Genomic DNA, 27052 nt, shown 5'->3' with positions numbered 1-27052 from the left:
TGATGGGAGGAATATTTTGCTTGATCGCTTTCGAGTTAATGAAGATGTTTGAAAGTAATGTCTCAACGAGGACGCATTGTTTGCATCCTCGTTGTGTAGCATGATAGCAAAATTGCACGAGAGCATGGCATCCAAGGATGCATGATAGCAAAGCGCCAAACACAAAGAAAAAAAAAAGCACGTATGAGACAGTTTGCTTCGAAGGCAAGACGCTTGTTGAGTATCTTCAAAAGCAATGTTTTGCAATGCATATACTGGGCCGGAAGAGTTGTATCATTTCGTAGCGACGTCTGCGTCAAAGACACGCAATGCAATTGACTTTTGCCATTTCGGTAAAGTGGAGGATTCCGCTAAACCATAAAAAAAAAACAATACGGAATGAGCTAAATATTTTTGTAAATCCCCTAAATATACGCTAAGAATGTGATATTCATTTGACATTCTAAATACGCGAAAAATTCGCTATACCTAGAAGGAAATACACTAAAATGACAACGGTCGTTTCTTTAGCTACGTTAGCAGCAAGCTTAAACTTGTGCTCACCTAAATGTCACGTTTGCCTCCTGTGGAGCGTTCAAGCTCTCCTGATATGTTCGCGCTTACCAGCTGTTTCTTGCGACTGCTTCGTAAGATGTTGTACATATTTGAGTGCTCTCTTAGCCATGGAGGTACGTAGGTGGACACATTGTTATCTGCGTACTTTACTTAAGAGAGAAGTGTACCTGAGGCACAGTCAATTTTTTTCTATTCAGGTACTTGTTAAATGCAAGATAATCTCGTGAGCCGTCTTGCTGATAAAAGCAAAGGCCGAAGCTTAAGGACTTAAGGAACTGGAGCTTTGGTTCAAGACTTAAACTGTTCGACGAAAACGGGAAAATGAAAACGTTTCAGCTATTAAGAAATAAAAGAAGGCTAACTGTACTGTGTACCTCTGCGAAAATGCACGCACGCACGCACGCACGCACGCACGCACGCACGCACGCACGCACGCACGCACGCACGCACGCACGCACGCACGCACGCACGCACGCACGCACGCACGCACGCACGCACGCACGCACGCACGCACGCACGCATTGTTAAATGACGGTGTACATGACTGTCAGCGATACTGTTTTAGAAATGTCTTAGTTGTAAAATACCGATACAGTCTAAAACTGAATGCGAATTTTATCCGCTTTAGACACTCTATCTAGCGCAACTTAGGAGATTTTGACAACTATTATGGTGTTGCAGAGACCCAGAGTAAGAACTCTGGGTCTCTGCAACACCATAAGAACTCTGGGTCTCTGCAACACCATAAGAGTTGTCAAAGGTTTAGGCACTTTTGTACGTTTCCATAAAATGTTTCAGCGCTTAGCTGAATTTGTTGTGTGCATCAGTTGAATTCAATGTACTTGTTTTTATTTCCTTTAAATGCAGTATATAACCTTCTCCCTGTTTTCCGTGGTTGCCTACGGAATGTTTTCTGGCGTCTCAGATATAAGGCGTGCTACTGCCGAGCACGAGGTCGCGGGTTAGATTCTTTACCGCGGCAGCCGCATTTCGATGGAGGCGAAATGCAATACCTCTCATTTACTTACGTTTAGGCGCGCGTCAATGAACCACCCGTGGTCAAAAATTATCCCGAGCCCTCCACTGCGGAGCGCTCAGTGTTGATTTGGGACATGGAACCCCACGAATCAATTAGTCACACGTATTTTGACGCATATTGAAGCCGGACTCGGGCTCGAGCTGGCGCTCTTCCTGAAATACTTGTGACGTCTCTGTGTGTATGGGAGCTCGAGATTGCCAACCCTGAAGTATTGCCCGTCTTCCTGCCTTATAAACATGGAATGCACAACTCGATTTGCTTCGTCAATTACATACGTAGTGCATCAAGTTTCGCAGTAGATAAGTGCTGCATTCTTCAGACCAAACACCGTGTACATTAAAGGAAAGAACCCAAATTAAGGTGACTACAGAAAGCCACACATCTTTCCTTAACGTTTTCTCTTACCGAAAAGCAAAAAAAGTATAAAACGGCAGAATGTTTCAGTACTTAAAACCTTGAAACACCATGTTTGGAATTTGTTAGCTCCGCTGCAAAAAACGCTGTCGAATGTTGTGCAAGCTAAGCCTGCGGCAATATTTAAAGCGGGTGAACCTTACCTTTTTATATATTTGCGCCAGTACTTCGTAAGCAAGACTTCTGCAAACTTTAACATAACCGATGTAAAAGATCAGTTACTGTAACTTTACACGGTAGTTTTACGATCTTCGAACGTTCCGCGAAGTACACATCGCACAATTATTATATCTGTTTTTGTGTACGAAGCAATGTACTCGCAAGATTGCTGCTTAAACGTGTTATAGCGCGAAGTTCAGCAATGTGTTATATACTCCATCCAACTTATTTCCCATTTTAATCCCAACGTAATCTAACAACTACAAACGATTTCGTGTTAAACTGTAGAACGAAGTTAATCTAAATTGTTGGGAAGTTAGAAGAGCGGTAGCACTTCTGTGGTCCCCGTAGAATGCGTATGAAAAGGAGTAACAGTCCTGGGTAGAGCATGAGCGGGAAATACCTCTCCAAATTTGTACCGTGGTACGGCTGTGGCTACTTGGCATCCTTTGACCTAAACTTGCATGACGCGCTCGCAGGCAACAAACACAGGCACAATAAACGCGGAACGACAGAAAGCTGAGCTAGTTGGTAGGGATCCATAATGCAAAAAGGTAAGGCGTTGTTGTTGTTTGTTGTAGTCTATCACGCATGTGGCTCCTACCCACGGTGGGGGATTGGCCAAGAAATGGGTGGATTTATTCCAAATTAATATGGAGGCGTGCAGAGACGGACACAAGAGAAGTGGACAACACGAACGCCGACTATCAACTGAAGAAACGTGGACACTCGTTGCGCAAACACACGAATACAGTGGACAAAAGACATTGCGTAAACTTTATATCGCGCAGGGCAGCAGCGTGAGTTCTGGGGCCAGAAGATGAATAGCCATACAAAAAAAATAATAAAAAAAATAGACTACCATGCGGCATAAGTACACCAAAGGAATACCTTTAGAAACGTTGTTCGAATCAAAAATGCACTTTGTGCAGCACATTTGCATGCACGTACGTCTTGAAGAAGGGTCGAACTTGTTTTAAAATATTGCGCTCACAAACTGGACGTCGCTTTTTATTACAACGCTATGGATACCGCAAAGCAATGATACTGGTAGCCTTTGAGCAACTGTTCTCGTTTGCGCCGAAAGTTGCGCCTTAGGCGGCCTACAAGTTCGCTTTCTCGATTTACTCAAAACAATTTACTTCTTGGCCGATCTCGCCGCCTTTGGCTTCCTCCAAAACGATGCGCGGTGCTGTAGTCTCGCTCTTGGCTGCTTCAACGACCACTGCACACTAGATGTACCTGGGATTGTGCTGTTCCATTTTTTTTTCATTACTGTTATGGTCCTCATGCACCAGATATGATCGCGCTAAATTTCCTTTGTTTCTTGATTTATAAGCTTTTCAGATGACCTGGCCTTCAGTTAACGGCATTCCATGTATCAAATAATGTAGACAAGCCTTTCGTTGCCGAACAAACTCCATGGGAAGTTTTATTTCACTTTTTAGAAATTGGCAATATGTGATATTTAATTAGATATTCGGAGGTCGTTTTTATCCAACATTTTTATCCGATTCGATTAGAAAATTTCGCTATTCGAGTGCCCTTACTAATTAGTGGGTGATTACTCTTACCATAAAAGAACCACATAATAATCAGCAAAAAAAAGTCTAACTGAGTAACCAACGAGGTTATGAGTAACTAAAAAAAAGCATGAATTGAGCACGAGGTCACGAGTTTGATTTCTTGCCGAGCCAGGCCACCGCATTTCGATAGGGACGGAACGCAAGAGCGTTCGCTTACTGAGATTTGCGTGTCCGCCACATGACCTTAGATGTTAGGAATTTAATCCGGATCCCTGCATTAATGAGCCCATGAGTCGTAGATCACTGTAATATGTGGCTCCTTCACTTATTCAATAACCTTCTATACTCAAAGAAGTATTGTATCTATGTATTAACGCTTGGCATCTACGTGTCATTCTTTACTGAAAGTGAATAATAGTGACAAAGTAGGAATGGTGCTGCAGCCAATGTTTCGACAATGGGGCTCTTCCTCAGAGCAGCATTTGATTTCCGCGCATTTGCTGCAGTGACATAGACAAATACCCTTGTTGAAATGTTGACCCCAACCCCATTCCTTGTTCGACCCCTGTTAAGCAGTTCAAGCCTCCATCTTCTTGTGTTCCTGTCTCGTTTGGTTTACTGAAAGGGATATCGTACGAGTATTAACCCTTTGCATCTCCATATGTGAGTGTTTAAACATTGCTTTGTACTATTTGGTTGGCTTGATTAATTGACTTGTGTTTAATTGCGGAATCTGTAGAACGTGTCGTTCGTTGCTTTTTGTGCTATTTTTTTTTTTTGTGCATGCGTTGACTGGTTAAGCACATTTGCGAAATGCGCTTTATTACCAGATCGTTTTTTTTTGTATCCCCTCATACTATCATTCTGTGATCATAGAATGATTTGTTGATTTTGGAGAAGCCGCGCGACACATAGTTGCCAACATTTCCAATTTCATCCAGATAAGTCACTCAACCAGGGGCCGCATTTTGTAGCACTTCTTCGCCTTCGTTGTTACTCCGATGGCGGTAGATCTCTGTGATAACAGTGGCGCGACGCGATGCGAGCCCAAACTACAAAGAGAGAGAAAAATAAGCTGTAAAAAAAAGGAATGTTACAAAATCTGCCCTCCAGGTGTGCTTAGTGACGTAATCGGGGGCGAACTGTCCGTTAGCAGCCATCTTAACCTAATTAATGAACACTTATATAACAATGCGCAAAGCCCTTAGGCAGCAATGCAGGAGTGTGCAGGTCGGTGTCGTTCATTGACATGTGGCCGCCTCACAGCATGCGTGCGTGCGTGCTTCTGTATGTGATTTAGTTGGCGAGTGAAATAGAGAAATCTTATATAACGACGTGCAAGACATATTTCGTGTCTGCTTGATTCGATCCACAAGGGCCGTCGCTTTCTTTCCTCGACTGTTTATTGTTTTTAGCGTTTATCGAGGTTACCATCGTATCTAGCTCAATATATGCTGCCCCTTTGCATGGTTGATACGTTGTTGCTACGGCGCTAGAAAAAAAGAAGTAAAACCAGACAGAAAATGAGAGCAGGAAACGACGCTCGTCCCCTGTGCCTCTCTGTACTATCCTGCGGCTCATACATGAAATCGTGAAACAAACACCAACTTAATAATCTTATCTTTCTTCTTAACTTTACTTAACGCTTTTCGTTTCGCCTTCTCTGCGAGAAGGCGTAAGACGCGCAACACTGTCGAGCCGATTCATTTGTTGCGTTTGAAGTCTCAGTGTAACGCCGGGGCTGTGAGAGACGCAGTTAAGTGGAATACTGCCGGTTCAAATTTTGCCAGCCCACGGGTTCTTGAAGTAACCGAGCCACGCAATACATATGTCTATTCGAAGGGAGCTATTTGTGCGAGAAGAAGGACGGCAGTAGTTACAATTTGTGAAGTTTATTTATTTACTTCGATAGAACGAGGGAGCCGAGTCGTAGGACAGATGGGCCTGGCGGGCCGGGGCCTCGGCTTCCCTGTACAACGCAGTCGATAGTGGCATTCGTAAAACGAAATTTTTTATCACATGGCGAGTGCACATTACGCGAGGTGTTAAAGCTTATCGCACTGCATGTCCCATTGGTTAATTGACGACAAGGAGAGGGGAAGCGTGTCACGGCAAGCGAAATAGCGCAGTAATAGTGAAGTGCTACATAAACCAGCCCAAATCGGATGCACACATCACGGCTGCATGCACACATACATACGGTGCAGCACATCGTAAGACGGTATAAAAGATGCCAGGGTAACCGTAAACAGCCACTATAGAAGTTAGGTGGTGTACAAATGGGGAAACGGTTGCGACGTTTATTTGCACGACATCTCAGATTAAGTTACACAGAACTCTGCACACACCTATGCAATGTCATACAGCTGCAAGTTATAGCTGTAATGAGTCCTTGTGGATTATTCTCCCTTTGATTTCGTCATTCCCCTTCAAGAGGAACGGGAGTCTGGCGGTCGCGGCGGGGAGTACGATTCGGCGATCGGAGCGAAGCCGCGCTGCAGCTCCAGATGCAGGCCAGCGATGCCGCCGCTCGGCGAGCAGTGGTCTGCATCGACTGCTCCACGCACACAGTCACGTGTCTGCTCGCACTGCGACAGAAGGGGGAGCGGGTCCCCCCCCAAAAAAGCTCCTCTCCTCCGCCGCTGCCGCTTCCCGTACGACAACGCCGACGCCGCCACGCGGTCGCCGCGCTGGTTGGCGCCCCCCCCCCCCCCCCCCCCGTCCCCGACAGGGACCCCTCCAACCCCCCACAACCTCTTTCCCTATCCACCGTCCCGTTGCCCCGGGCTCCTAACCCATTTCTTACCCCGCCGTTTTCTTTCTCGCACTCACTCGTCTTCCCTATGCTCCTCTCCACCACACTCCCGCCACAATGCGTGATATCTCTATCTCTTTCCCTCTCTCTCCATTAGCCTTTCCATTCCTCAACTTCATACTCGCTGTTCACCGCCTTTCCTACGCTTGCTAACTCTCTCTCTCTCTCTCTCTCTTTTCTTCTCTCTCTGTAAATGTTGAAAGTGAGTGAAATAAAAAACTTAAAAAAAATACTAAAAGGAGAAGCACGTAGAAAAGAAGACCAAAGTCGAGCGGCGCTCTCTTACGACTGTTTATTGACGGAGGAGAACGCCGAAATATGTCCCCCTTCTGGATCGCGTGCGCAAAGCAACTACAACACCGTTACTAAAAGGAAGCCCTCGTCTGGCCTTAGTGATCAAGACTAAAGGAAACCTCGACTGAGGACAGAGAAAGTTCTTGGCAAATGTTTGCCAACGAGAACATTTTTTTTTTCAATACAGACGATTACGAAGCGCTAGAGTAACATTGTTTTACCTGTTCGCTCACCTCCGCCGAAGCGGACCAGAGGTTACAACGATGTGCTCCTGAAGTCCCAGGTTCGATTCTCGACAGCATTCCAATGGGGGTCGGGATGGAAAGAAAAAAAAAGGAGAAATGCTCACGTACTAGGAGTTTAGATACGGTTAATAAAATCGTATCTCGTGGCGTAGACATCGGTCAGTCAGTCACGAACAACTACTTTAGCTATAGTCTTTTGTTTAGTCGTTTATTTGCTTGTTCACTAGTCTATTCATTCCGTCCACCAACCACATGCTTCTGACCTCTGTGCAGACCTTGAAATAAAGCAAAATAAACCTGGGTCCTAATTCACGAATCCTTTAGTTCGTAAGTATTATTTGCCATTGGTCAGCCGCCTTAGCTAATAATATGTCCAGCTCTTACTAAAAATTTTAGCGTAATAGCTTTATGTGAATACTGGCCCTGCACTTCACAAATTTGTCGATGTAGCTATTGTAGCCTGTACAGTCAACCGCAAAAGTTTACCGACCACGGGAACTGAGAAAACTTAAATCCATGTAGCAGTTTGTGACCGTATAGCCAGTAAAACCGAATAACACTACGTTGTTCAAACATACTACACATTTATTACAGGCTAACAATCCGGGGCCGAATAAAAAAAATATTTTCTTTCATAAGTGCACTTTGCCATTGGACGGCGGCATTCACTGATCGTATGTACAACTTCAAGATTGGCTAGCATTTTCTCTTACGAACATTTGTATCGTAAGAGCCTCTTGTGAATACGGGCTTCTTCTTATTCGTTTGGTTACCACGTGACCTAATTTAAGGATGAAACTAACGTACGACTTTCTCAATTTTTAATGAATTTACTTTTTCTGTATTTTACTTTACAGCTTAATCAGCTGTGTAGCATGTCAGCCATTTGGCTTGGCTGAGAAGTAAGAGAGGATGCTTAAATTCAAAGCAAATGAGCCATCATCACTGTACCCGAGCAATAATTATTACCTCATTGAAAAGCTAAAAAAGCAAACACTTAAAAATCATGCTGACTGCCATAAAGTATGGTCTGCGAGTTAATCTACTGAGTGCTGTCACATTACCTGAATAGTGACTATCTTCCGCTGTCTCTTGACAGAATCAGTGAAACATTAATTTTGTCCCATCAAGTTTATTTGCAGTGCTGCACTTTCCTGACTTTGCTACGACTTCTTGAACGGTGATGGCCTACACTCCACAAAAAAAAAAAAAAAAAAGAGGGAGTGGCAAATGAACGTGACAATCTTACAACAGCCTCCTACGCTAAACGCACTTATAGCTGCTCATTGTTTTCTACGGGCTTTCGGCGGTCATCTCTGACTTGCACGAGATTATATCGAACGTAAATGCTATACGACGTCTCTACAAAGATCACCACGAACGAAAGAAAGGTAGCTCGACGGTCCCTTATCTTAATGATGCTTTATTCCGTCAGCGTGCGTCATAACTGACTGTCACCGTGTGCCTATTGTTAAGCGACATTGTGGCTCTCCGGTTCACTAAGCCCTCGTTCCGCTCGCGGGAGCTCCGGCCGTCTGAGCGTGGGACGAGAACACCGGATACCACTTCCCTCCTCTTTCGTGTCATCGCTTCGTTGTTGCCTATGCCAGCCAGCATCGTTTGGCTCGGTGGAACTATAGCTACTATAGAAGACCCACCGGCTCGCCGATTACCGCGTTAGACGAGCGGTACTACACAAGCAGCAACAGCAGCGTATAGGGAATGACTCGGGACAGGTGCTCCTGACGTCCCGTTCCGGAGCCTGTCCTTATACTATACGCCCTACCGTAATCGTCTCCGGCAGAAATTAATGCCCCGCATGCAGAAGAAAAACCGAAGGAAGGGGGGGGGGGGGGGGTCTTAGCGGAGCCTATTTCGGGCTCCGATCAAACCGTCCTCCCCGCACTCCCCCTAGCGCCGTCCCATCGCCGGTGCGGGAATACAGCGGCGCCAGATTGGCTACCGTACGTGCGCGCATGTACCGGAGCGTTCGTTCTCGCACGTGCGGCGTTCGGAGAGCCGAGAGATAGCGTCGGGCGGCCGTCGTTCCCGTTGAGTTAAACTTTCTCGTTCGGCGCGGTTGTGTGCGTATACGTGGACGCTGATTGGTGGATCGTTATTTGTTCTCTCGATGGTTATTGCATACGCGCGTTTCTTTTGCTGCTGCTGCTGCCGCCGCTGTTGTTGCCTCGTTTACTCTAGCACGCACAGTTCTGTTGTTGTAGTGATCAGTTGTCGACCGGACAGCCCCGGCCGGACGTATACGTCGAGAACGCCCGTAATTTTAGTGTCTGATAAGAGAACGAGAGAGAGAGAGAGGGGAAGGAGGGCGGTGTTATTTTGTTTGTTTGTCTCTGTTCGCGCAGTTCGCGCGTTTTCGTGGGGCGTTCTCCAATTACTTTAAGAAAAAGAAAAAAAAAGAAACACGAAATAGAAGGGGGCGTTGTTTAGTAGCAGAGGTGGGGGTTGATTTATTTCTTATAGCGTTGTGAATGTTGGGCAGCGTTCTGCAAAGTTGTTCTCCGCCATGTGTCCTCCTACGGAACCATACTGAAAAAAGAGTGGGAGAGAGAGAGAGAGAGAGAGAGAGAGAGAGAGAGAGAGAGAGAGATACGAGGGGGCAGTAGAAGGGGCACGCACATTAATTCATGAGAGTATTTATAGAAGCAGGACTGGTGGTGCTTACGCGAATCGGTAATATATGGTCGTTTGACCAGCCTGAAAATTGTGGCAATTGCGGTGAACGTAATAAAATTGGTTTCAAGCACACTTGCGCCTTCGTACGTAAACTTCCTTCGACCAAACTTCTCATCATCAATTACTTGTGCGTCAGGAATTAATTTAATCTGTCCGGTGAGTGGCACCATGGGGTGATGAAATTAGAAGAAGTGGAAGAACAAACTGAAATATTAATCAGTGAAGCACGCTAACACATACAATGCGAGGTAGAAGCGAAAACTCAAAAGAAAGCATACGTGGCACCATGTTGGCAAGTAGACAATGATGAGTGTATATGTTAGAAAGAAAATGTTCTAAGAGCTGCGGACAGATAATATCGAGGAACGTTGCAATTAACACCGTGAGCCTGAGGATGGGGCAAGTGATAACGCCGCAGTGGACGGAACTCATCAAAAACAGCATACAGGAATAGGATATGGCTACAAACGAAGAAGTGCCGCCTAAAATTGTTTGTTTTCAGGATTTCTAACAGATTAGCTTGTTTGTAATATGAAAACTCCATAACCGTGGCAACCGTGGCATCAAAGCCACTAAAGCCCTGTATATCAAAGCCAGCTAATTAGTCAGCTAATTTCGCATTCAGGGGGCGTGTATCTCGACACAACGTCAAGCCGTGAGGGAACGTCAACGTGAGAGAAAGGGAAAAGTCAGTCGTTACTTGTTTTCTCCAGCCGATACCAAGAGCGCAGTTGCTATTTCTGGGAATTGACCACAGACTTCAATGGCGTCGCGCTGTTGACAACGCTGCGACGTTGTCAACACAGTGAATGTATGTCCTTCATCGCGTCGCTGGCATACGCTGGGGTTACCGCCCGACGTCAATGCTACGGCTACATTCAGCGTTGGTTACCGGTAGGATACTATACCAACGTCCCCTGATCTCGCTTTCGGTGAGCCGGTTCGAGCGCCTAAAAGCAATCCACAGTAAAGCCCTTCTACTATGTCTAGGGGTTCCTCAGTCATTCCCATTCCTGATTCAGGCGTCTCAGGCTCTCTTGCCTCAATTGCTATACGACTAAATGAGTCTTCGCCCGGCAAAGCCCTTTTCCAACGTATAGCTGACAGGACACATTCACATTTTCATGCAGCGCTTAACACACAGCTTAAGCGTACTGAGACTGCATTCGAAGAACACTGTTTCACCTCCAGATGCAAAGTCCCTCGTTCTGGCGCACTTGTCGACTAATTACCGGAATAACCTCCAAGTGCACCCAGATGGTTCCGTCAAAGCGAATCCAGACCGCTGCGCAGCTGCGTTTTGTATACCCTCTTTGAGAGCTACATGGTCTTGCCGGTTGAACGGTGTGGTCACATCAACAGTTGTCGAGAGAGAAAGAGAAGAAAGGGGAAAGGCAAGGAGGTTAACCAGAGGCGAAGGTCCGGTTTGCTACCTTACGCTGGGGAGAGAGGGGAGGGGGAGGTAAAATGATAGGAAAGTAGAGATAGAAAAAGAAAGGTAGCAGGGTGTGGCAATAGCTGCTACCTTACAAAAGCTAAATACTTTGCCTGCATAAGATGTACTCCTCACGGACTCGATGGTGGCGTTGCAACAATTCTGCCGTGGTTTACCATTAAGCAAGTTCCCACGTAAGTCTGTCATTCGTGAAAGACCTCTATAGGAAAGGCTTCGATCTAAAGTTTCAGTTTCTTCTCTTCTCACATTGACATTGCCGGATATGCCGGAACTGGCGCTCTTGCGTACGCAGTACTCTCACATCCTCCTAAAGTTCAAAACTTTAGTCCAAGAAGCAATCAAGTCAGGAAATTCAAGTCCAAGAATCAATAAAGTCACGAAATCTAACATCTGTGCTCACTTCTTATCGCTTTGGATTCCGCCACATGGGCCCTGTGTAACCAGGCGGTTTCGTCGAGAGGAAACCTCGTTACTGCACCGAATAAGGACATGATGGACCTCTGCATGCTTATTCAATACGGGACGTACCGATTCTTCGCTGTGTATTCGTGCAATGGTACAGGAGTCATCGAAAACTTTATGTGGTCATGCCCAAGCTATCTTGGTGAAAGTGACGCTTTACTTGAGAACTTAGAAAAGAAAGGCCTCCCACATGCATGTCTGCAACGCCTTGTGTTTCCGGAAGGATCTGCCATAGCCCTCAAGGAAGCTTCACGCATTCTCCTCACGTTTCCAAGAGACAATGAACTGTTCGACAGATGGTGAATACCCCAGTGACAATGAAAGAGACGTTCAGGCGAAGCAATTGCCGGTCTCGATCACCATGCTAAACCCACCTGTAGCTACAACACACCGTGCACCACCACGTAGCTGCTATCAGCTTTGTCCAGCTTGCCAACGATATGCTACACGCAGGAATCGCGCGTCACAGTAGGGGCTTGACGGTGTGTCGAGGCCAATGCCCGTGAATGCAAAATTAGCTGCATGAGTCAAATTTGATTATAAATATATCGAAACATCTCGCCAGTCAGCCTCTAGAGTCGGTAAAGGAGTACGTTTATCTAGGTAACTTGCTCACAGGGGAACCTGATCATGAGAAGGAAATTTACAGACGAATAAAATTGGGTTGGAGTGCATATGGCAGGCATTGCCAAATCCTGACTGGGGCCTCACCACTGTCGTTGAGAAGTAAAGTGTACAATCATTGCATTCTACCGGTGCTAACATATTGGGCAGAAACTTGGAGGTTAACAAAGAAGCTCTAGAACAAGTTAAGGAACGAGTTAAGCGGTGGGGTTCAGAGAGCAAACGGGGATAGCCGATATTCTAATTGACATTAAGAGAAAAAAACTGGAGCTGGGCAGGCCATGTAATGCGTGGGATGGATAACCGGTGGACCATTAGAGTTGCAGAATGGGTACCAAGAGAAGGGAAGCGCAGTCGAGGACGGCAGAAAACTAGGTCGGGTGATGAAGTTAGGAAATTTGCAGGCGCAAGTTGGAACCAGATAGCGCAATACAGGGGTAATTGGAGATCGCAGGGAGAGGCCTTCGTCCTGCAGTGGACATAAATACAGTATAGGCTGATGATGATGATCTAGAAACAGCTAGAAACAATCCAGGTGAATCAAACAAAGTGAATTTGCCTTAAAATTCGATTGCTTTAAAGTTTCAAATATAAACTTATACCACGATCGCGATTGCACGAAAATTAATTAAGAAGCATTTGTTAATTGGGTGTTTGATGACCCTAATCTGTCTCGAAGATTGTGTCCGTCAGAGCGCATAAACCGGCAGTGCAGGTAGATTTCGTGTAGCTAGCATAGCGTTTTTATTACTGTTAAACTTTGAATACCCTGTATAGCTAAAGAATCTTGCCTAATCAGATATCGCGTGCGAAGCGAATGCTGTTGCACATTTTCGAATGTAAGTTAGTACGGGGGATTATGCCGTAATGTACCATGATGCATGTATAAATAGCGGGCGAACATAGCTAGGTCTTCGTTTACTTTTTTTTTTTGCCTTAAATAGATAGTTTATTGAGATGCAGCAGAATATCATGCATAACCTGCATACAATGCGTGCAATGCGTGCGATTACTTAACAAATGTTTTACGCGTCTGCAGGCTCTGTGCGGCCTTTAAGGGCTACGCTTAAATCTGCCTTAAATTTACGCGACAGTTCCTTATAGTTTCACCATGTACTCGGACCTTGGAGCAACGCCGGTTGGTTTGCGGGAAACGAAGGCGCCCTTAGCCTTTCTCAAAGACACTGGCTTCGACCAGACACTTTAATCACTTGTTACTGTACGTGCTTGTGTATGTTGTATGCGTGTGTACGAAGTATTAATGCCTCCTTTCGTATGTAACCTTCGTCACCATGAGTAGCTTGTTAGCGTATGACGAGGCAAACATCTCCAGTATCCATTGTTCCTTTGATTCAAGATGTCTCCCTATGGAAATGCGACATACTTTTGAATGTTCCGACTAGTGACGACAACATAAGGGTCTTGAACATGGCGCTGAACGTAAACGCAACTTTCTGTTAACCAAAAAACAATGTCATGTCACTTTAATACGGAGAGTTATAAAGCAAAACAATGGTTTTTAAGAGCTGTACAACTATGGTTAACAAAAAGTTCGACGTGTCGTTCTGTATTCTGCTATTAGCGTCCTTTCTTGCATCAGAAAGCCCTTGGCTCAATAATAACCGGCACATCTACTCGTAACAACTACTTCAGTTCTTTAAATGTCATATCTGTAATCAATTAACTTTAGTAATTTGGACGCTCTAAGAACACTGAGTCATAATTTGCGGCTGAAGCGGTTAAAGAGTGTTTCTCTTCTCATGCATAACATTTGCATGGGTTCTGTTCCCTTCTATACCTTCGGTGCACGTATAGCCTCTGGCTTTTGCCTCTCGCGATTTATTTCCGCTACACCGTCGCGCAACTTTTGATAAGCGGTTCCGGCAGAGCCGGTCGGAAGCCGCGCGACTAAAGGCTTCGGAGGTTAATTAATTAAGCTGCGCAGCTCTCGAACGCTGCTGTTGAACTTTCTCTGCTGTTGGCGCCTGCCTCCCGAAGCGTACGGAGATTCGAGCTTAATTGTTCGTTTCCTGCCCTCTGTTATCTGTCCCACTTCTTCTTTCTCTCCCTCCCCCCCCCCCCCCCTTCATTTCGAATTAATCCGGTCAAGCATCGAAAGGAAGAGAATTGTGATAGGAGGGGAAAGAGGAGAGGATGTTGAGGGGGAAGGAGTAGTCTGGAGTTGATTGTTCGCTCGAGTGCCCCCGCCGAGACCACCGCACTTTTGCTCAGTCTCTTATTAGTACAACCTTTTCTTCCCTTCTTTCTTTCTTTTATTTATTTGCTGCTATGACATTGCGTCTCTCGATGACCCTCCCGAGGATGCCTGTGTGTTGACTCGTGTGCTTCTCTGTTTCAGCTTCGCTTTTCGCGACGTTTACTTGCGTCCTGGCCGAAGAAGAGTGCCTGAGTGAGTGTCCAACAACTTCCTCTTTTCTATTCTTCTTTTCTCTTTCTCTTCTTCTTTCTTTCTTTGCGTTGATTCTCTGCTTTTGGAACGGATGTGGGAGCAGACTAAAGCGCTCAGATTGCCGCTCTTGTCGGGAGACCACGATGGTCCGGACGTGGAGGAGTTGCGGCTGTACCCTGCGCGCAGTAGGCTAGACGACAGCAGTTATTGTGACAAAACTGGGGCATGTATTGACCCACCAAGCTGCTGATTGAGAACTGTTTTGTTTATTAGAGCTTTCCTAAACTTGAGAGTTCATAACTAGATAGCTTTAGATAGCCTAGCGGAGGATGTGTACGAAAGTTACGTTGTTTATTGTATGTTTTCGTTGTGTATCGCCTAAAGAAAATAAAGTAAAAATGTCGCAGTTTCGCCCGAAAGACGAAGCATCAATTGCGATAGCAAATTAGTAGAGAGCTATTCGGAGTAGAGATAGTAGTTTTATCGGCTGCATAAACTTGGACACATTCGCTTACTAACTGAATTAACAAGCGTGATGTCAGCGCGCACAAGCAAACATGATTAGATCACACTGAATGACCGCAGACAACGACTGTTCAAACGCTGGCAGCAAGCGCAGCCGCCGCAGCTGGCGAAGGTTCGTGCGGTCTATCGCTTCAACGGAAACTGAGCGGCGAATGCACAGAGCATACAAAGGTCAGAGCCGTGTGGAGATAAGAGACGGTGCGGGCGACCACCACAGCCGCGGGCAAAGTACGAGCGCAGTTGGTAGAGTAAGCTGCGCCCCCCCCCCCTCCCTCCCGTGCTGCCTTCCCGCTTTCTTGCTTTCGCGTGGGAGATTGAGTGGCAAGTTCCCCTTACGCCCGGTTGCAAGATACGCCTTTGGTGCCGGAGCACAGCGTCGCCCCGCTTCCCTCCCTCCCATACCCCCACGGCCTTTCGCGCGACGGTCGCGTTTGCTTTCCGCCGTGAGTTCGCTCTCCGTGATAGCGCGTGTCCACGCGCGCTTTCGCTCGCGCATACGGCGCGCGGCGACGATTTTATCGCCTTGGACTTAATACGGAACCTCACGGCGATGGCGACGCCGACGGCAGAAATCCGGTTGAAGTGTCCATATAATTGCTATCGCAATAAAAGAGAGCAGGGGATTTGTTTGAACTGGAGATTCATGGATTCAGAACTGGACATATAGCGCCGAGTTCCCTTCATTTTGCTTGGTTTATAAAAGAAGGCCTTTTTTCCTTTTGCCCTTAAACTATCGCAAGCTTTCAATCAATCAATCAATCAATCAATCAATCAATCAATCAATCAATCAATCAATCAATCAATCAATCAATCAAAGGATTTTATTTCCGACATAATAGTTGGAGGTCACCCCAGGCGAAAAGCGGCAAAATGCAGCTTGAAGTTGCCTGGAGGCCCGTACACAAGGCAGCATACACAAAATGTATAGATAACATGCACAAAATATAGCATATATTTCGATATCCACACCCTTCGATGTAACGCTTCATTACCCTCATGACGAGACAGATGATCCAAAAATATTACGGATATTACAATATTATCCAGAAGAAGAAATGGGCCAACAATAAACATGAACAAGACATGCTCTGTCAACATAAATAGAAACGTGAACATTATATAAGTTAATAACAACACTTCGTATACATGCGTGATTGTTTCACAATATGGTGAGCAATCGCCGTGCGGTCGATTCGGGAACATGCTGCAAGCCCTAAACCCAGTGGCGAAGCATGGGGCACAATAATGGTATTAAACGCTTGCGTACATAAGAGAGATATTGAGAGAAACATTATTATTATTGTTCAAGAAGGGAGTGGTAGAGAGAGTGACAGGGGCCCTTAGTCCGGGGCTCCTAAGACGACGACCGTTGTCTCACGGGCCCGGTGGATCATGACCCGGGAGGTCCGCGACGGAGGGCGTCATCCCACAGCTCCTGGGTCACGTGAGTGGGAGGAGGAGAGGGGGTAGGAATGGAAATAGGGGAGCAGAGCATGGAAGCATGGCGACATGGAAGGTCTTCGGCGGGCTGCCACACCCGGGACAGGAGTCTTTATGCAGGTCTGGATTGAAGCGGCGCAGTTTGTGGAAGTTTATTAAGAAAAGTGCGCGTCTGCAGGCTGCGGGAGGTTCACCTCTTCCTCTCGTGTGTGGGACGGCGGCACGAATATCGAACGTGACTTTCTTTCTATAATGGTTACACGTCACAGATTTGGTTCTTGTTCATTCGCGTTTCAAGATGTGTTCAACTTACCTTGCGCAAGAAAAACGCGGGGTGTCTTGTAGTTTCTGTCACGGTTACATATATCGTCCGTTTCTGATCGACCTCAGTTTGAAGACAGTGTCTAGCTGAGGGTGTGGATACGGGCCGCAGACGGAAAATTTCTCTAAATACCCTCGTGCATATCTAATGGGTTTTATATATACAGGGTGTACCAACTATCATGCACCAAGGTTTAAATGTATGCAATTGTCGCGTAGCTGGACATAACTAAGGTAATGTTGTTTGCCGTCGCTTGGAGAGACTCAGAATATTTTTTGCATTCCATCTAATTACTTAATTACTCTTAATTAATCAATCAACTTCTCAAATATTATAATTAGAGAAAAATTGTCAATGAGAAAATTGCAGAGCAATATGAAAAACTCCCGATACGGCTTTCTGTATCGTATTTTTTTTATAAACGTAGAAGCACTTCTGGGGTACTTGCTGCACGAAGGTCTTTTGGGCAGGCCCAGTAAATTGTCCAGTGCTATCGCGATAGTGCGCTTAGTGCGCGTGCTCTTTTTATCTCGTTCATTACGAAGGTTTGGAGTAGCGTACCAATCACGCGGCTCGGCTGCTAACCTATATAGCATCTCGTGTATAGCGCCGCGTAACGGTCGTTTTGATGCGCTGCGCAGACTCGCGCATCCAGTGCTACGACTGCAACTCGGAACAGGAGCCCCGCTGCCGGGACCCGTTCAACCACAGCGAGGAGAACCTGCCCACGCTGAGGGAGTGCCAGGGATGCTGCGTCAAGATCGTCAAGAGGCACGGAAAGCGTACGTATATACGCTCCGCCGACTCACACACTCACGCAGCTGGCACCGCACCTTTCACTCTGTGTGCATGTATGGCACGCTCTTAAAGGAACCCCCTAATTAGTATTCAAACCCACACACTTTGAACGTATCAGCTTCATGTGACAAATTGCTTGATGTGTAGCGTTAGGTCGATCTAAGAATGAAACCACGTTCGTACTGGCAATGTTGCGATAAGCATTAGTTGACATTGTATAGATAGTCGCTACGACACCCTTCATTCTGTGTACAGTGTAGCACACTCTTAAAGGAACTACCTAATTAGTATTCAAACCCGCACACTTTGAACGTATCACCTTCACATGAAAAAAAAAAAAGCTTGATGTGAAGCGTCAGGTCGATCTAAGAATGGGTCCACCTTCATACTGGCATTGTTGCGATAAGCATTGCTTTACATTGTATAGATAGCTGCTATTATTTGTACTCGATCCTCGATGCTTATTACTTTGTAACTGGTTGTCATTTGCGCCGTTTGCATGTTCTTTTCTTAGTCGCTAGCTAACATTCTATTAGCAGTCGTTTTTTTTTTTGGGGTGCACTGAAACATATTGAACATTTCATTGTTTCTCGTTTGTTTTTCATAACCTCTCCCCTCTGTAATGCATTTGACACTTGGGGTCTAATAAGTAAATGAATGAATGAATGAATGAAATGATAGAGGAGGCCTTCGAGTCAAAGCTTGAATGCAGAAAGTCTCTAAATACTATTTTGACATTTTCTTTAGCAGTGAGCTCCGCTATACATGACGTTGATGTTGACACGTCACGCGCACAATGCACATAGCGAACCACGCGTGTTGTTTTCTACACGATGTTTTATTTTAACACTTGCCCAGGGAATGACCTAGAATTCTTGTGAGGGAAACAATGCCCAAGAAGCATGAGGGGGAAAATGAGAACGTTACACGGGGATAAGTAGAAAGATGACTCTTGTACTGCGTTTTAAAATTTATTTTATTGACATGACTAAAAAGGAGATGTTGGCACTAAGAGATATAGTGCCGGCGGCTCCTTTTTGCACGAGAAACAGAAATTTATTACAAGTGACAGACTATCACAAACGCAAAAGAAAAACGTTATAAATCGACATGAGCACGATAAACGCTCAGAGCACAAAATTTCTTCATAGAGAAAGAAGTAAACCTTAAAATTTGATAAACAGAATACATATTGAAAACGCAAAATATCGTAGGAAGCAGAAAGTGACACATATCACTGCTTCATAACGAATGTGAAACACAACGTACAAATATATCGGGAATATTGTCAACATACCATGAACAGGGGTGTGGCGGGGCTACTCAAGCTGCTAAAATGCAGCTTTTTTCCCGCTATACTCAGCATTTAGGTGCATTCTGTTCTGTACTGACGCACTGATGTGGTGAGATAAACCAAATCTTAATGTCAATCTCACTGTACAAAATGTCGCAGTTTCGCCCGGAAGGCGAAGCATTGATAGCGATAGCAAAGTATTAAACAACTACATGACGTAAGACGCAAGGATCGTAGTTTTATAGGCCGTATAATTTGCAGTATTATTATTAGTAGTATAATTTGCACTTATTAAATTAACAAGCATGGTATCTCAAATCTTATCGATTTGATAATAAAGTTTACGTTCTTCTCTTCTGGTATCACGCGCACGCAGACAAACATGAACAGATATCATTCAGATCTCGTGGTACGAAGCCTCAAATACCCGAGAGCGCGTCACAAATAACAAATTTCAGCGCCTTTTATATACTACCCATTCAAAACGTGCGTCATGCGTAGAGCGGTTTCAGACGCGAAAAAGGAGGCTCATCACGTCACTGAAATCGGAGGTCACGTGGTTTTGCAAACAACTTGAAAACCCACCAGTCAGCTAAGTCCACATCTCCTTAACTTTTCTAGGATCTGTTGACCCAGTGGTTGAAATCCATACACTGACAATGTGGCCGTATAAGCTGCCAAATTGGTTTTTCCAATTGTGAACTTGTCTAGGAAACATAGAGGGACACGCTCTTCCATCTTGTCTTGTTGAGTGCTGAATGGACCGAGCTTTTGGCTGTACGGCCATAGTGTGCCTGTGTGTGTGCGTACGTGTCAGTGGTATCTCGTACCACGAATCTGCCACATTAGGTTTCGACGGCGTGATCAGTCTTTTTTCACGTCCGAAGCCGCGCTGCACTTGGGGTGCGTTATGAATTCGTCGCATTAAAAGGTAACGTAATCAGTTGTTGCGCTCTCGGGGGATTGAGGCTCCATAGCATAATTACTGGGTCAACGGTTATCCAACAAACCAATAAAAACGAGACAAAAGTTTTCTGTCGGTACACTTTTAAGAAAAGGCAATTAAGACAGGGAGATGCACCCTCTTCCCTGCAACCTCGCGCAGAGTTCCTTCTTTCCTACCTTTGTTTCCTTTCTCATCTTTATCACCTTTTACCCTTCCCCCTGATAGAGCCCTGATAGAGTCCCAATAGAGGGAAGCCAACCGGGCATTCACTCTTGAGCAAGCTAGGTGACTATTTGCCGCCGCCCCGTCTCAAAGGGGATGCCAATAAACATCACCATCGTCACCCAGGCTAACCTTCCTGTCCCTACCCTTCGTAGTTCTGTCTCTCTATAGCACCGAGGGAAGAGGTAAAAAATAGGGTTACGAGGTGTGACGACGGGGACCGACTGTAGGGACTGAATATACGTACAAATTACTGTCCCGTGGGCCTGTTCTGCTCAGGTACTAAATCGAACCACGCAGTTCATAGTTGTTAGATTCTGCGTCCTGTTTCGTGGAACTTTCTTTTCTCCTCGAGTCACCAGCGCGGAGTTCAATGTTCGGATTCCTTTACAGAAATTTGCGTCAATGCACCTATCCACACACATTCCACAGTGTGTAAGCATTGCATTTAGGTCGTGCGCAGTAGTGGTCGCATGTCTACGGCGCGCACGCGCCGAGAGTTGTCGGGCCAGTGGCTGTACACTTGACACCCACGGTAACTCCTTGAGTCCACCGCGAGGAAGAACGCGCAGCAGCTGTAGGCATATGACCCACCGCAATCGCGCCATCGCGTACCTTGCGGCTTACGCCTTGCCGTATTCGAGAGCCAAATGCCACCAGGGTTGTAGCGCTGTAAGCGTGGCGCGCGCCCGGTTTCTACAGGCCTATATCTCCGCAGCATCTCTTTGCGGTTTGGATTTAGTAAAAGCGACCACGCCTCTGAACCCTTTGGTGCCGCGGTAATCGAGGCGCGTAGCGGTACGGTGCGTGCGTCGGCCAGGCGTGACCGGCAGCGCTCCCTGCCGGACTGCCCCGACGTGCCCGGCTACACGAGAAGCGAGCGACTGCGGCCCGCGAATCAGCCACGCGTTTAGTCCCGCCGGCGGGCGCTTGTTATGCCGAACCACTGCTCTTCGGGGTCGAGCACAACGCGTGCGGGCATTAGTTAACTCGAAATGACCCTGCTCCCTTCGCGCATATGCGTCCACAGTAGCACCACACCGCCGTTTTATATACATTCGCAGTATACGATCGGCACTACATTCTGCGAGGCGGTGTCTTAGGCAACGTAGCCCGCTATGGTCCCTGAAACAATCGCGTAATGAGGACGTTACCGGCGATACTTCTGGGACATACAAATGTCTTTGTAAGTGGCGTATAATTAATTAATGCTCCGAGAAGGTGGTGATGGCTCCCGGGTTTTAAGGGACCGGGCAGATAAAGAAAGTCTGGCTCTGTGGAAACTAGGAGTTGTTTGCTCGGCATGCATGCATGTATCTCCCCCTCCCCCCCCCCCCCCCCCCCCCCACACACACACACTGAGAGAGAGAGAGAGAGAATGCAGAACAGAACAAGCCACTGAAGCAGGCTTCACCTCACAAAGATTCTATTTACAGAGAAGCTAGCTCTCACGAATGCCGAGACGTAAACGAGCTACACGGACGTGGGTGTATGGAGACGTATGGAGAGCTTATGAGACGCGTGGCAGAAAGCTTACACAAGCCACCGCCTGCAAAAAAGAGAGAGTTGCTAGGTCTGTATTGAGTTGGTATAGGGTATCAGAGCGGTTTCATATGCTATGCTCAATGGAAGGGGATCCTCACGGTGAACTCATTAAGGTAGGTGAGGTTTGGCGCTACGTTAAATGCGCGCTTATCAAATGCTCTTAGCCAGAACCACAGAAGCACCCCCCCCCCCCCCCCCCCCCCACACACACACACACACACAACGAGCTCGAGCTCGGATGGGCTTGTACGCCCTTTCGTTACACTGTTAATCCAGCGACTAGTGTGTCCCTTCAAACTTGTCTCTACGTATTCGTTATATGCTAATCAACCAGCTGTCGATCGTCCAACCTTTATTTCATCTTCAATGACAGACATATTGAAGGTGCTGAGCAAAACGTCACATCTTTGAAGGGAACTGCAGATTAGCATATGTACAGAAAGTCTAACCACAGTTAAAATTTACTCTCTCTAGCTCTTTCTATGTGTATGTCCCTGGTACAGACGAACAAAAAAAGTTCGGTTATTGCGAAACTGTGACAATACCAGATAAACCTTTACCCCCACACCAGACTGCGTCACGGTGTTGCACTCAAAAACCTATCAGAAAAAAAAAAAAGACGCAATCTGCAACCCCATCAACCTCCGACACTAGCAGCAAGAGCCGCGTGGTTGCCTGCCTCCTCCTGTGCGCGCGAACTCGCTCCCTATTAACAACTCTGACCATTCAACAACTCATTAGAGCTCCTGACATACACCGTTGTTACTGTTCAGAACACGCCTCCTTTACACATATCTACATGTACAAAAAGCCCAACCACGATGCCTCTCAACACTACACCAACCATCAACCCTCAGTCCTTTCGGGACTAGCTCACTACACCACCCGAAGTACAAGCAAGAACTCTCACTGCTCGTTTTGCACGCCCAGCGCACACTGGACAATACCTGACAAAACCACGCACGACTTCCACAGAGCTCTCGACTATATAGGGGCCAGCCTTCGACAACGAACTTCACTCTGTCTCGGCAAAACCACCCACATCGGAGGAATACAACCTGCTCGACGAGAATACGGCAACAAAAACGCCAGGTGCGCTTTCGAAGCGATACCTCGCGGTCTGGGACTGCGAATGCGTCGCCGCCCGTCACCCAAGCTCGACGCGCGACATATAAAAATAGGGCGCGCGCCTCGCACTGCGACTTTGGCCCTGGCTCATCCGCATTTAGGCGCCGCGCGGGCTAAAAACAAACACCTTCGCTCAACGGGAAGTGGGCTCGCGTATACGTCTGTGTTTGTGTGTGGCCTGAACCCTACGCGCGAGCGCGAGCTAGCGCGGCAAAGTTGGCACTGCGTCTAAACAGTGTGCGTGTAAAGCCAGGCGAGAAATTAGTGCTCGCTATGGTCACGATGAGACTTCTTCCGCATCGTTTGTCCCTGCGATCAGATCTCGGTGTTTCTCGGACATCATGTAGCTCAGATAAAGATGACAGAAAAAGGAAATGTCTGGGAGGTTAACCATAAAAAAATGCAGCCAGTTTCACGAAGTGAAATCGGTCGAAATAGCGGAGCTGTGGTCGTTCTGTTTCTGCGATTGTCACGTATGTTTCTTTTTTCCGCATTTTATTTCTTTGTTCGATTAGCCACGATTCATTAACTATAACCACGTTGAAGTCCCCAATGAGTCCCCAAAGCGCTTGCCTCTCCTCCTCCTCCTCCCCGGCGCGCGCTCTGATTGGTCGGCTCCTCTCCTCCCGGCGAGTGGGTCACGTGACTTCTCCGGCTCTGCTCCTGCGTGACGGCGCCGTCAGCGACGGCGCACGCTTGACTAAGAGCAGCTCCGCTGTTAAAAAATGATTTGCTAACTTGCACCGAGTTAGGCGGAAGGGGAAAGGTATAGAAGCTGGGAAGGAGGTATGTACCAGGGTGGGAAGTCGCAAAACTACTCTTGCGTATAAGCGCCGTCTGTGATTGGCTCGTCTCGTTACCACGCCACTCGCTATTATAAGTGGCGTTCGTCAGAACGCCGGCCAATCAGCAAACGCTCTTACGCATTTCACCATTTTGTGAATGAAGAGCCAGATAGTATAAACGCTCAAAAGCGTCTGCACAAGTCAATTCACATTTCGTGCTTTCTAATGTAACAAATACGGCTACTTCTTTTCATGTATCAGTAATAAAAAGAAATAATAACTTAAAGAAAAAAACGTCGCAGGTCAAGAAGATCAATCAGGCAGAGAGGTAAGGATAGTAAGCTAGGTAGACATAGAGTCTGATATATGTAAGAACATAGCGATAACTAAAAAAAAAAAAAAACGAGAGCAAGCTGCACCACGCGTTATGCAGTCACGAAAAGCTGTAGAATGCGATAGAATAGAATAGAATTTTTATTTCGGCGCAAATATGCACTAGTAAATTACAGTCCGCATAAGCCTTGTGGTTGATGTGCCTCACTGGGCCGTCTCGGCTCATGGAAACCTAATTATTGTAAAAATGGCTGCCATCAGTGAAAGAGAGATAGCTTGTCCGGACTCCGGATCACTCGGGAAGCAGGGGAAGAACGTGTTCAACGTCGTGGCCGTAGGACCAAAACCGGTCAGGACACACGTCTTTGCCTTCACTCCTCGCCTATACGTACTTGCGGAGCTCACTCGACTCACGAGAATCTAGTGTCTTCCGCGAGACCTTCGCCTTCATTACTGAATGTCGAGATAATGAGACACAGCCATCGTCACGCTGCGCCACGGTGCACCAGACAGCCGTAAACCAACGAGGCAGTGAAATTTATACGGAACATCACGGCGACGGCGACGGCAGAAATGCGTCTTAAGTGCCCAAATATGACACCAAATTCTGCTTGCTGTCTATAATGACGACGACCATAACAAAAAAAATTAAAAAAATTTATGCAGATCCAACGCCTATGTTGAAGTGAAGCGAAGCTTTAGTAACAGCGGTAATTTAATCCTACACGACTGAATGCGACGCGTACTGCTGCATAAACTTCAGGCAATTTCTTTATATTTATGTAACACCTTGCAATGCGGTGAACGCGGTTTAAATCATGGATCTGGGACCTGAAAGAAGTGTGACGTAATGCTAACGCATTTCTCTCGCGTTTACCGCTAAATCGCCGCTGATTTTCTTGTTTTTTTTTTTTTTTTTACGCGAAACCTGAGTGCCTTGTTCATTGAGGCTGCCTCCACTGCTGCACTTATTCCGACAGTCTGCACTACCAGATCTCGTTGCACACGAGGTCGCGGGCGCGAGTCTCGAGGTGTCTCTCGGCGATCCTCGGTCGAGTCTACGCGCTATGGCCCCACGGTCTGCGCCCCTCCTTTCTCGCCACTTTTCATCGAGGCGCCCGCGCTACCACGTAGTAGGGCTCAAACTCTGGCTCAAAGCGGCAGCCTGTTCTTATTTTAGTGCCACGGTTTGTGTATCATGGCAAGGGACAAAAACGTTTTTTTGAGCAGCGCCACTCTGTTAACCTCGACGTGCTGGAGAACCCAGAATAAAGCTGACGTCACAACGGCTTGGCTCTGAAGCCTGTGGTATACAGGGACGCTCCATCTCTCCAGCCGCTGCAGCAATGAGAGTTATGCGGATGCTGGCGCCAGAATGTTCAAATAAATTTGACTTAAAAAAAAAAGAGCAAGATGGGGAAGACGTGAGAGGCTTGAATGAACTGTGCACTTCCTGCTGCTTCTTTCTTGGAGCACAGACTTTCTTTTTGATCGAGGTATCATAGATAAGCTTCCGAGCTCGTAATCATAAAGCTTCTCCTTTGTAAGAACGTTTCCCCATTCGCTATAGTTACTCGCGACAGCGATCAGCACGATAACAAGAAAGCCGTGACGATGGCCAATCACCGACGGCACTTACGTAAGAAAAGTTTGGTCAGTGAAGGCACTGTTTTATTGTACTTTCGCCTTGTCATTCTTGGCGTTAATTTTGAGCCGCAATTATACATCACGCTTCACGAATGACACACTAATGGGACTAGAGCATCGAAGCACAGCTAATACTCCTGTCACACACACGATTTCTAAGAGCGTTCAAACATAACACGATCGAAATTTGCGAGCGTCATTGACTCCCTTCTGCGAGCTTGTGCAAAGGAGCCAATCACGATAGAAAAAAAAAGGAAGTTCGATCCCGTCGAGCTCGATCGCTATTCGAAAGTGCCCGTGTGACACCACGGTATAACAGTTATCGACGAAAAGACAAAAAGAAAATATATTCGAGGCTTATGGCTAAAACTAAAAATTAACTTATGGGATTTCACGTGCCAAAACCACGATCTGATTATGAGGCACGCCGTAGTGGAGGACTCCGGAATAATTTGGACCACCTGGGGTTTTTTAACGTGCACCTAAATCTAAGTACACCGGTGCTGTCACATTTCGCCCCCATCGAAATGCTGCCACCGTGGCCGGGATTTTCACCCGCGACCTCGTGCTTAGCAGCCAAACACCATGGCCAGTAAGCAACCATGGCGGACATTGCTAAAACTGCATAACAGGCCGTAAACTAACGTACATGTCAATGGCATAAAAAGTAGGATGTGGGCCAGGGGTGTGGGGCTGTCTAACCTATAGGGTTAATGTATGCATTCCGTATACAGTAACTCTAGTCTTGCCCATTTCTCCCATAATGCACAGGCGCACGTGAAGCACAGTAGCAACAACAGCTACAAGGGTTATTATGGACTGTTTGAAGAGCACCGCTCTAGGCTCGAGACTTTAGGAAAACCACTGTATTACGTGGTTATCGTATATATGCGTCCCATCCTCCTGTCCTAATCATCATAATCTTTCATCGCTCTTTCCTGTCCCCTTTCCTTTTTTTCCCTGTGCGGAGTAACAGGCCAGATCATAATAGCTCAGGCCGACCTCTCTGCATTTTCTCTAATAAATTCTATCCTCTCCATAAAGCTTCCCGAATATGTGCTACCTCCTACAAAACAAGGATACCTCGGGAGAAAATGTGGGCCTGTATTCAAAAAATTTCTCTTGCTTAACTTCGGACGCCCGTTAGTTATATAGCGATCGGCGGGATGATGAGGCGGGTCCGCCGTGGTGACGGCCAATCGCAAACAGCACTACATGCAAAAGGCAGAGGAAAAATTAACGCCCATTAGAAGTTACAACGTCTGTGCCTTGACCCCTTAGTCTTTTTCATAGAGAAATTATTTTATGAAGTTGGCCAAGGGTTTTCAGAGCAGTGGTTTGACACCTCGCCGGGGAGCGATCCATTCTTCC

At 46.5% G+C, this 27052-nt stretch overlaps 1 protein-coding gene across 1 annotated transcript in view; it reads left to right on the top strand.

Annotated features, from left to right (window-relative positions):
* Positions 1 to 27052, top strand: part of LOC119456026 (protein quiver-like) — a 44028-nt gene that overhangs the window by 8158 nt on the left and 8818 nt on the right. Inside the window, exons 2-3 of the mRNA XM_037717620.2 lie at positions 14646 to 14696; positions 17625 to 17765. Coding sequence (XP_037573548.1) covers positions 14646 to 14696; positions 17625 to 17765 — 192 coding nt within the window. The remainder of the gene's footprint in view (positions 1 to 14645; positions 14697 to 17624; positions 17766 to 27052) is intronic.

This window comes from Dermacentor silvarum, chromosome 6 (assembly GCF_013339745.2).
Source record: "Dermacentor silvarum isolate Dsil-2018 chromosome 6, BIME_Dsil_1.4, whole genome shotgun sequence".
NCBI lineage: Eukaryota > Metazoa > Arthropoda > Arachnida > Ixodida > Ixodidae > Dermacentor > Dermacentor silvarum.
The sequence above is the reverse complement of the archived record's forward strand: the minus strand, read 5'-3'. Positions and strand labels throughout refer to the sequence as shown.